At 54.1% G+C, this 11590-nt stretch overlaps 1 protein-coding gene across 2 annotated transcripts; it reads left to right on the top strand.

The window, feature by feature from the left end:
* The first annotated feature begins 1037 nt into the window (after positions 1 to 1037).
* Positions 1038 to 11421, top strand: PMM1 (phosphomannomutase 1). Of its 2 annotated transcripts, XM_045464299.1 has the most exons (9): positions 1090 to 1193; positions 2589 to 2760; positions 4221 to 4338; positions 5488 to 5564; positions 5691 to 5782; positions 6024 to 6123; positions 9509 to 9584; positions 10391 to 10506; positions 10875 to 11421. In XM_045464299.1, the coding sequence occupies exons 2-9, from the start codon at positions 2755 to 2757 to the stop codon at positions 10995 to 10997; spliced, it is 708 nt and encodes a 235-aa protein (XP_045320255.1). In that variant the 5' UTR covers positions 1090 to 1193; positions 2589 to 2754; the 3' UTR covers positions 10998 to 11421. The 2 variants fall into 2 exon arrangements, with proteins under 2 accessions (XP_045320254.1, XP_045320255.1); XM_045464298.1 differs by lacking the exon at positions 2589 to 2760 and having other exon boundaries at positions 1038 to 1193.
* The last annotated feature ends 169 nt before the right edge of the window (positions 11422 to 11590 follow it).

Here is an 11590-nt window from a genome sequence, read left to right as displayed (position 1 = left end):
CCAAGCTAAATATTCTACAACACAGATTTTTATGGCTTCGCGGCACTGCATCTCATAAATAGATCATAATTTAACCAATCCCCATTTTTCCCCTTATTTTCTAAAAGTTAAATTGCTGGCTCAGAGGTCTGCCCATTTTTAAGACTTTTGACGTGCAATACCTGTTTAATCAGTAACGGTATCAAACACATCTATACAAATTCTCCTTTGGAATAGGTCTGCTGTGTGCCAGGTCCTATGTGGGCTCTTTTACATTTTTTATTTCTTTGCATATGCACAACAACCCTACAGAGTAGGTGATATTCTTCCCATTTCACAGATGGAGACACAAAGCCTCAGAGAGGTGAAGTGACTTGTTCAAAGTCACATAGTGGTGGAGCTGGGAGGGAAGGCAACCTAGGACTGATCATAAAGTCAACGTGATGGTTAAATAATTATGAATAGAGGGATCCAGAAAGGTTTCTTGAAGGAGGTGGACCATGAGCTAGGCCTCACGGGGTGGACAGAATGACAGCGGAAGGATTATTAGCCCGCCAAGGCCATCTGGTAAAGTCCAGAGCCTGAGCAAAGGCCATCAGATTAACGCTTAAGATTTGTAGGGCAAAGGCATTAGCAAGGAACGGGTGAGTCACGGAGCGACTGACGGCGGGCGGGGAGACTCGGGGACAGCTCAGGTTCTTGGAGTCCCGCCCTCTCACTGCACTGCAGGGTTTGAGGCTCCGCCCCCGTCCAGCCACCCTAGATCAGATGCAATCAGAATATTCCCGCCGACCACCAACTCTGGCCCCGCTCCTCTCTTCCGGGTTCTATGCCTCACTTCCCGTCGCGCCCAGGCTCAGGCCCCGCCTACGTCTGGTTTGGAACAATCAGACCAGCCTGCTGCTCTCTGCTCCTCCCTATGCCACGCCCCCTCCCCACTTGGTGCAATCAGAATCAGCCTTCCTGAGTCAGCTCAGGCCCCGCCCCCGCCCCGTCAGGGCAGTCCTTCTCCCGCCGAGATCACGCCCTGGCCCCGCCCCTCCCGCGCCCCGCCTAGTCTAGCCTCTTTCCTACTCGGCTCTGGAGGCGGCATCGCTGCATTCTGCCGCGCGCGCCGAGCTGCAGCCATGGCGGTCGCCACTGAGGGCGCCCGCAGGAAGGAGCGCGTCCTCTGCCTGTTTGACGTGGACGGGACCCTCACGCCGGCTCGCCAGGTAAGGCCCTGACGTTCAGCAGCTCCCGTCGGGAGTGTCACGCGGACAGAGAGGGCTGCAGCGACGTGACCCTGGACACCCCAGGACCGAGTGTAGGATGCAGCGGTATACAGCCCCTAATGCCCCAGGGCCGCCTACTGGGAGTGATGGGGACTCGGTCCTCCATGTCCCATCCCCCGAGCGTCTACGCTCACCTTCTGCCCGGGAGCGTCGGGGCGGGTGGGATTCTGGAGGGAGGAGGCTGCGAGCGGGGACCTAGCTTCGCTGCCCCCGCTCAGGCCTCCTCTCGCTGAGGCCTGGTCCCCGGGCGCCCCCGCCTCGCCAGCCCGGGCACCCGCCCCTAGGATGCACCTGTAGCCCGAAGCTGGCGACTGAGACCGGGGCTCTAGAGCCCTAGCCCAGAGCCCTCTGCGCGCACCCAAGCATCAGAGTCGCCACCTAGTGGGATTCGGGGGTCTCGGAGCCAGCCCACTAGACCTTTACAGGCCTGGGTGGAGGTCTGTTTTCTCAAGCTCCTCACCCACTTTACCTCCCACCCCCAGTTATGGAAGGAGGTAAGCTTCTGTAACTTTTCGGATTAGTTTTGGGCTCTGACCACCTGGATGGAGGTCAGAGTCCCCAGGCCTGGTCTGGTCACTGAACATACTGTGGCACAAGGAGGGTGGGAGTACTGCTTGTTTAAAGGCTTGTCGCCAAACTCTGCTCCACGCTCAGTTTTTCTAGCTTTGGATCTCACCCTAGATGAGCCACCAATCTGATCTGGTGGGGTACATAAATAAGCAGGCAGGCCTCTTTCTTGTTGGCCTTAAGGGTATTCTGCCCTCCAGTCCCTGGGCATAAGGAACAACTAAGATCCCCTAGAGCAGGGAGCCAGTAGGGCTGGGTTGCAGGGCAGAGACTGATGGAAACCCAGGCCTTAGCCTCCCCTTTTAGGTCCTGAATGACCCCCCCACCCCTTCCCTATTGGACGGCCCTGGATTGGGTTCTGGGGGCACAAGGAGGTATTTGGCTGCCCTGCCTCCAGCAGCTCTCAGGGTCCTCCTCAAGGATGGCAGAAAGAGGTCAGTGGAGGGAGGGTGGCAGGGTCAAAGACACAGCCCCAGCCCCTCCCTCTGACCCTTTGCTCCACTGACCCATCAGCCTATATAAGAACAGTGTGTTATTACTGTCCTTCAATGTTCATGCCAAGCCCTATCCTTAGTGCTTTTTAAAAGTTAATTTTTGGGCTACCTGGCTGGCTCAGAAGAGCATGCACCTCTTGATCTGGGGGTCGTAAGTTCTAGCCCCACATAGTGTAGAGATTCCTAAAAAAATAAATATATAAGCTAAAAACTAAAAGTTAATTTTTTAATGTTTATTTAAAAAATTTGTTTTAAATGTTTATTTATTTTTGAGAGAGACACACACACAGTGTGAGCAGAGGAGGGGCAGAGAGAGAGGGAGACCATCTGACGCATGCTCCAGGCTCTGAGCTGTTAGCACAGAGCCTGATGCAGGGCTTGAACCCACGAACTGTGAGATCATGACCTGCGCTGAAATCGGTCGCTCAACCATCTGAACCATGCAGGTACCCGTAATGTTTATTATTTATTTTTGAGAGACAGAGAGCAAGCGAGGAAGGGACCGAGAGAGAGAGGGAGACAGAGGATCCTAAGCAGGCTGAGCACTGACAGCACTGAGCCCGACGCGGGGCTCGAACTCAAACCGTGAGATGATGACCTGAATTGAAGTCCGACACTTAACCTACTGAGCCACCCAGGCGCCCCAATAAAAGTTAATTTTTAATTGTACACGTATTCATAAACACTTTCTTTTGGAAAGAATGAAAACAACAGAGAAGGCTAAAGTTCCCTCTGACTATGTCAGGATCCCTGGCCCACCCCCTCCCGAAAGAAAGGTGGTTGCCTCTCCTGTGGCTTCCCTCCAGACCTTCATCTAGATCTGTTTGCTCAGAACAAATATTAAGCATTGTTTTGTGAGGCTTCTTTTATTTATTTATTTTTTTTATGTTCATTTATTTTTGAGGGAGAGGCAGACCACGAGCAGGGGAGGTGCAGAGAGAGAGGAGACACAGAATCCGAAGCAGGCTCCAGGCTCTGAGCTGTCAGCACAGAGCCTGATGCAGGGCTTGAACCCACAGACCGCGAGATCATGACCTGAGCCAAAGTTGGACACTTAACCAACTGAGCCACGCAGGCGCCCCCCCCCCCCTTTTTTTTTTCCTAATTTAATGGGTGATATCATACTGTGTGTGCCTTCCTGGAACTTGCTTTTAACAGTTAACAGCATGTCTCAGGACTCTCCCATATTGGAAGCACAGGCCTGCCTTATTCTGTGTAACCACAGTGTAGTATTTCAGAGCAGGTATTTACCATTCTCTGATTGATGAGCCTATGAGTTGTTTGCAGGTTTTCACTATTACAAACCATACCCCAGGAGACCTCCATATACATCCAGGCAAGAGAAGCGGAAGTTCTGGGTAACGGGGCACATGCATTTTAAGTTTTCATAGATATTGCCAAATTACCCTCCAAAATGGCTGCACCAGTTTACACTCTCATAGGCAACATCTGACATCATCATTTACTACACATATTGTCAGCTTTAAAGAGCTGAAAGTTTGAAAACATGGAGTGTAGCTCATTAGTTTGCATTTCCTTGGTGGGGAATCCTCATGTGATTAGTCACCAGTTAATTGCTTGTTTATTTCCAAGCACTCTGGATCCATGATCTCATTTAATCTTAGCAGTGACTGCCTCCATCTGGTTGCTACTCTGTTTCCCCCATTTTATAGATGGGACAAGTAAGGCAAAGAAAACAAAGCCCATTGCTCAAGATCATCCTGCAGCTGAGAGACTTTTTGAACCCATTACATCTAGTTTTGTGGTCTGGGTTCTAAACCTTGAACCTCAGATTCCAATGGAACCATGGGCTCCCTGGATTCTGAGCACCGAGTGAGGATTGAATGGGGGTCCCAGACATGCTGACAGCCACAAATCTTGTGCTTTCCCCAACCTGTCCCTGCAGAAAATTGACCCTGAGGTGGCTGCCTTCCTGCAGAAGCTGCGAACTAGGGTGCAGATCGGTGTCGTGGGCGGCTCGGACTACTCTAAGATTGCTGAGCAGCTGGGAGAGGGGGATGAAGGTACGAGCAGCGCCCAGAGCCACCCACAGTTAGGATGGGGGGTGCAGGGAGTGGGGAGTTCGGGAGGCCCCTGGACCCATGTGCCTTCAAAGACCCTGCCCCGATTCTGTGCTGCAGAGGAAGTAGGGGAAACAGCGAAATACTCCCCTCACTGATTCACAGTGAGCACCTACCATGCGCCTGGCACTGTGCCAGGCTTGGGAGAAACAGGGAACAAAGCAGACAGAATATTGCCCTTGAGTAGCTCACATTCTCTGCTCTCTTTGCTGAGTCTAGGATGATTTCCTTGTCTTTAAAATGCACATAGTTATGCCTGGCTGGCCCAGTCGGTGGCCCCTGCCTGGCCCCTGAAATGCACAGTAGTTAGTAATGGCTACCATTGCTGAAAATGGCCATATGTTAACTTCTTTTCATTTACTCCTCAACACCAACTTTAGGAAGGGCTTGGTTATCCCATTTAACAGAGAAGGATCTGAAGTCACTCAGGAAGTTGTTTTAGACCCAGAGCATCTGTTCTCAGCTGAGTTCCTGGTCTCAGCTCAGGGCAGATCCCACCAGTTCTCAAACCAGAAACTTACTTGACTTTTCCCTTTCCCGTACCCCCTCGTGCATTCTCCAGTAAGTCTAGAAATAGCTCCCTGTGTGTGCATGTCTGCGTCTCCACTGCCCCTCCATTGTCCAAGTGATCGCCTCCCACCTAGACCCTGCAGCAGCCTCCTGGCTGTGCCCCCCACACCTCCTCCTCCCACACCCTCCAGCCACTTACATGGCAGCCAGAGCTGGAAATCCCCCCCATGCAACCAGTGACAGAAGCCCCTGGATGGTGCCTGGGTGGTGGCGCTGTGAGATCACAGAGCGAAATGACTCCCTCTGTTGAGGAGTCCTGGAAGGCTTCTGGAGGAGGGAGCCAGATCGTGGAGTGGGGGAAGGTGGTCCAGGCAGAAGGACCTGTGTGAGCAAAGGCCCAGAGGTGTGACTGGCTTGTTTGGGGAAAAAGCTGAAAGTGAAGAGCCTAGAAAAGCAGGTTTGGGGTGGAATAAATGGGCTTTGAATGCCAAACCAAGGAGTGTGGGCTTTATCCTTCTACTTGGCTCTGGGTACCTGATCTCACACTCTTTCTTTCCCCCTGGCCTCTACATGTCCCTGAAGTCATCGAGAAGTTTGATTATGTGTTTGCCGAGAATGGGACAGTACAGTATAAGCATGGACGACTGCTCTCCAAGCAGGTCAGTGGCCCCCAGAGCCTCAGCCCGGGACACTTTTCCATAGTGACATAACCTGTGGTGCCTCTGTCCTGGGCTGGGGGAGGGCACTGTGCCCGCCAAACCCAGAGCCCCCTGTTCCTTGCCCAGACCATCCAGAGCCACCTGGGGGAGGAGCTGCTGCAGGACTTGATCAACTTCTGCCTCCGCTACATGGCCCTGCTCAGGCTGCCCAAGAAGCGGTGAGACCCCTCCCAGCCTTGCATCCAGCCTTCCCCCTCCATCCCAGGCCTGAGGGAGGACAGGGGTGGGTCTCCCAGATGGGACCTGCACGCTCCAGGGCCCCAACTTACTGGTGCGTGAATTCTTGTCTCCTGGGAGGTCCAAGGAGGCCGTGGTCCCAAATGGGGCTGGATTTGAATTCAGGGCCATTCTCCTTCTCTCTGGCTCCCTGCGCCCCTTTTTACCCCCCGTTACCATCAGTGGAACCTTCATCGAGTTCCGGAATGGCATGCTGAACATCTCACCCATCGGCCGGAGCTGTACCCTGGAGGAGCGAATCGAGTTCTCCGAACTAGACAAGGTGCCACCAACTGTGTGACCTTGGGCTGTAGGGCCTCAGTTACTCGACCTCTGTGAACCTTTGTTTTCCCATCAGTGAAACGGATTAGCAGTGGTGGTCTGATCCAACCAGTCCCCTTTTGGACACCCACCATGTGCCATGGTCTAGGCACTTCTGCGTCTTTCCAACATGGCTGGTTTCCCTCCACCACTAGCCACCACTTATCTAAGCCAACACCCTAGGGTATCATTTCCACCTTCCTACCCTTGTAGGGTACAGCAGTAACTCCTCTTTTTTTTTTTAATGTTTTTATTTTATTTTTGAGAGAGAGTGCAAGCAGGGGAGGGGGAGAGAGAGAGGGAGACACAGAATCCGAAGCAGGCTCCAGGCTCTGAGCTGGCGGCACAGAGCCTGACTTGGGGCTCGAACTCACGGACTGTGAGATCATGACCTCAGCTGAAGTGGTACACTTAACCGACTGAGCCACCCAGGCGCCCCAGCAGTAACTCCTCTTGATTCAGCCTCCGGAGTTGTCTCAAATCTGTTCACTTGTGTGTCTTTCCCCACCCCCTCCCCAATAAGCTCCTGCCAGTCTGTTCTCTAACGGTGCCACTGGGAACCTTTTTGAAGCACCTCCGCCCCCATGCACTCCCTGCTTACAGAACTTCCTTTGCTCCTCTCGCCAACTGAGCAGTGTCTCAGCCCCTCCTGTGCCGCCCTGAGCCCTGAGGGGTCTGCCCAGGTCAGGCCCACCCCTTCAGCCTTCTCTCTGCATCTGTTCTTGGCACATACCAGTATTTCTCTAGCCTTTGCATGTGCTGCCCCTGCTAAACCTTGACTTGGGTTTTGCTTATCAAGCCTACCGCCTACCCTGCCCTTTCAGGGATGGAGTGAGTCCACCCATCGAAAGCCTTTTCCCGCTGGCCCGTCTGTGGCCTTCTCTCCCCTTTGCTGTCTCTGCTTCAACCATGTTCTCCTTGCTGATTCTAGAGATAGCAGACAGGTTCCCACTTCAGGGCTGTGCCTTCTGCCTGGAACACACTTTCCTCAGACTCAGCTGGTCCTTTCCTCTTCACATTTGCTCACGTGCCACTTTCTCATTCCATTCAACAGTGCGTCCCCCTGCACCTCCTACTCCTCTCTTGTTCCTCCCCAAGCAGCCATCGCTACCCTCTAATACACTCTATCACCTACTTTTCTTTTTTCTTTTTTTTTTTTTTTTTAATGTTTATTTGTTTTTGAGACAGAGAGAGACAGAGTGTGAGTGGGGAAGGGGCAGGGAGAGAGAGGGAGACACAGGCTCTGAAGCAGGTTCCAGGCTCTGAGCTGTCAGCACAGAACCTGATGCGGGGCTCGAACTCACAGACTGCGAGATCATGACCCAAGCCGAAGTCAGACGCTTAACCAATTGAGCCACCCAGGCGCCCCTATCACCTACTTTTCAAATCTTGGTCATTATCTGTTTCCCCTGCTGAAGCTATAAGCTGCTTAAGGGCCAGGATTTCTGTGGCCGTTCACCGCTGGATCCCCTGTGCCCAGCACGTGCCCAGCACGTAGCAAGTGCTCGAGAGAAATACTTGCTGAATGAATGAAATAGGTGGTGTTATCCCCATTTTATGAAAAAGGAAACTGAGGCTCAGAGAGGGGAAATGCCTTGCCAAGGTCACTTAGGGAATTGGTTACGGAGCAAAGATTTGAACTTGGGACCTTGGGACTCTACCTGTTCCCCTCTGGTGTTTCCCTGAGGGTGGGTGGGACTCACAGGGATGCCTTCCAGCTCACCGACCCTCCATTCCCACTCTGGGTCCCAGGGTTTAGAATAGGCAATGCCCACAGGCATGAGGACTTTTTCTTTTTGGGGTGGTTAACACTGACCATTGGCAGAGAGCCTCTCCCATGCACATACTGAGAAGTGGCCTCTATTCAGGCCACCCAGTTTCCAATCCTAGCTCCACCTCCTGCTTGCTGAGCAGCCTAGAAAAGTGGTTTTACTACTGTGTGCCTCTGTTTTCATGTCTGTAGAGTGGGGGTAAGCATAGTTCCCATCTCGTGGGCTATAATGACTAAACGAGATGGAAGTGTAAGACACACTGACCCTTCCCAAAGCTCCCAGGGTCTTCTCTTGTCTTTCTGGCTCCTGTTCGCCCCCTTCTGATATTGGAGGTGGGGGGGCATGAACTTCCTGATCTGTGTGCCCTACACCAGCCAGGATCCCATATAAATATTTTATTCTCTGGTCCTTCAGATCCCAAGGGCAGGTAGTCCCCTTCCTCAGATGAGGACTCTGAGGCCAGAGGTTAAGTGACCAGCTCAAGTCACAGTGCTCGTCCTTGCTGACGCTGGACTTGACATGGGCTGTCCAGTGATCAGCTTGGTTCTGTAGACCCAGGAGATACAGCATCCTAGGCGATGTGGGAATGTTTATTCTGAGCCTGGGACACCTTTAACTCTAACCCTGGGCCCACAAAGTGGCCCCTGGTGGGGACTCTGGGCTCCCTGGGGGCCTGCCTGACTGCTAAGAAGGCAAAACCAAGGCAGGCAGGGGGCTCACATGCCTCCTGTCCGCTTTTCTAGGAGACGCAGGTTAGGTAGGGTTCATTTATTACCTCCATCTTTTAGTCCAGGAAATAGGCTCAGAGAAGTCAGGCAACTTGTCCATAGTCACACGGCCAGGCCTGGAACCCAGAGGGTCTGCCCTTATCTCTCAGGTTGGGTCATATCTGGCCTTATAGCTCACCCTTCCTGGCCTACTGCAGGCCCCAAACCATTGGCCACTGCCTGCCTCTCTCCACTCCAATCCTACACAATGTGGACTGACTAAAATACAGTCCTGGGCACTCTGTTCCCAAGAGTCCCCAGTGACTCTTGGTTCCCCAGGATGTGTCCAAACTCCCTTCCAGGTCACCTGTGAGCTGACTGGCCAGGCTCTCACGGCCACCTGGCATCCTGCTTACCTCTGAGTACCCACCACCACTTAGTAACAGGGCTCCCCATCCTCATGGGCATCTCATGCCCATCTCTGGTGTCTGGTTTGTTTTGTTGAGCTGGGCAGAGCCAACAGGACTGAGCCCTGCCCTGAGGTGGACCTTATGACCTGGGACTCAGACTGCCCCATCCCCTCAAATTCCTCCTCGTGCCTCCACTCCAAGGCTTCCTCCATATACCCTGCCCACACCCCCACTGGCAAGATCCGGCCCTGAATTCAGTCATAGACTTTCTGACTCAGGCCCTGGCTTTGTCACTGAGGCTGTATGACCTTGAACAAGGCACAGCCCCCTCTCTGAGCCTCTGTTTCCTCATCTGTAAAGTGTGTGTGGGGGGGGGGGGGGTGTCACGGTGTCCACCTGAGCTCACACGGGGCCTGGCTCACAGCAGCCCCCTGAGTCTCCTCCCTCCCCTCTTGCAGAAGGAAAAGATACGGGAGAAGTTTGTGGAAGCCCTGAAAACAGAGTTTGCCGGAAAAGGGCTGAGGTTCTCCCGAGGTATGTCCATCTGTTCGTCCTGTGGAGGGTCTTAGAGCCTGGCACAGAAGCCAGCCCAGCGTCTCGCTCCCCAGCACCTCTAGAAAGCTTTCTTGCCCCCAGTCTTCCCCACCTAAACCCAGCCCATGTCCTGCCACCCACCCAGGTGCTCAAGTCGAAAACCAAAGCATCTCCCTCAATTTTCTCCCTCACCCCTTCCCACCTGCAGTCTACTAGCAAGTCCCAAGGCCCTGTATCCAGAATGGTTCTGGAATCTGACCGCAGCTCACATCATCTCCTGCAGCCTCTTCTCGGGCTCTGGCTAACTCCAGCACAGCTGTCCTCCCACTGCCACGTCACCCACTGCCCAGTGTCCAGAGGGACACTCCCAGAAGAGCAGACCATGCTGTACCCTTGCTCAGAGCCCTCACTGGACCCCAGGGCCTGTATGGCCTCACCCCTGCCCTGTCCCAGCCTTCTCTGGTGCTGGCACACTCCATGCCCTTCTTGGGAACTCTGCCTGCTCCCCTGCAGTTGCCACTCTGGTTTAGGCCTTAGTGTTCCCTCCAGGAGGTCTCCCCAACCGCGCTGGCTGGGGAGCTTCCCTCCCCCGACCCCACTGACTTACATGCTCCGAGGTGGTCTGGTTGGTTTACTGCCTGTTCTTCCCCCTGGATCGCAACTCTCGTGAGGTCCCTGAGTCTTCCGTGCCCTCTGCCAGGCTCTAAGCAGGCACTCAAGGGTTGTCGAGTGAATGAATGAGGGATCTTGCCCAAGTTCACCCAGTGGGCCACCACTCTGTTAGCCGTGTCTGCCATCCCCCACAGGAGGCATGATCAGCTTTGACGTCTTCCCTGAGGGCTGGGACAAGCGCTACTGCCTAGACAGTCTGGACCAAGACAGCTTTGACACCATTCACTTCTTTGGGAACGAGACCAGTCCCGTGAGTATGGCTCAGCCCAGGTGCTTTCCAGCCCAAATCACCCCCAGGTCAAGGCCAGGACACAGGGCAACAGAACAGGCCCCTGGGAGACTACTGGAGACCAGCTAGTGTTCACCAGCCCCATTACCCAGATTGGAAGGCCAGGGCCAGAGCTGGCTGGACACTTGTCCCATGTCACACAGTCAGGGCAGATCTGGTGAAGGCCCGGAAGGTGGGTTTCCTGGTGGTTCTGAGAGGGCAGAAGAGGCAGCTCTAGGAGCCAGTGTGGGGAGGCGGACTCCTCGCCAGGGCGCATGCTGGGCCATAGCCCTGGGAAGCTCTTTCAGGCGTTACATGTTTGTGTCTTCCCTGCCCTTTCTTGTGTGCAGGGTGGGAATGACTTTGAGATCTACGCTGACCCCCGGACCGTCGGCCACAGCGTGGTCTCTCCGCAGGATACAGTACAGCGATGCCGAGAGATCTTTTTCCCAGAGACTGCCCATGAGGCCTGACCAGGACCCACACCCGCTCTTAGGGACTTCCAGAGAGTTCTACCTGGGCCTAAAGAGGGCCCCTGGCCCTGGTGTTGAGGAAGTGGGGAGCCAGGGCCCCTCCTCCTCTGGGCTCAGGATGCCTGCCTCCTATACCCTGCTGCAAGGCCCACCTTAATGGGGCCAGGGTCCACGAGGACCACCATCCCCATCCGGTCAGCTCCTGGTGGGACCAACTCCGTCCTTCACCCTGACAGCCCTGGCTACAGCTGCTGCCCGTCCTTGTGAACAGAACAGATCTGCCTGCGCTGGGAGTAGGCACGTGCTAGTGTCAGACGAGATAGAGCCAGCCCTGCTCGCCTGTGCCGGAGGGGTACAGAGCGCTAGGGAAGGTGCGTATTTGCCAGAACTTTCTCTCACAAATATTAAAGTTCCTGGAACAAGGTATGGTGTAAATTCCATCTGAATGGATGATTGGTCCCAGCCACAGATGATGTTACAGCCACCGCTTTGCAGATGAGGAAAGAGAAGCAAGATGGCAGGGACTCCCTCCACTCCCCACGGGGTCACACAGGAAGTCTTTGATCCACTTGAGGGGAACAGGCCATTGAAGC

Source organism: Leopardus geoffroyi, chromosome B4, assembly GCF_018350155.1.
Source record: "Leopardus geoffroyi isolate Oge1 chromosome B4, O.geoffroyi_Oge1_pat1.0, whole genome shotgun sequence".
Taxonomy (NCBI): domain Eukaryota; kingdom Metazoa; phylum Chordata; class Mammalia; order Carnivora; family Felidae; genus Leopardus; species Leopardus geoffroyi.
This window is presented reverse-complemented; position numbering and strand designations above follow the sequence as displayed.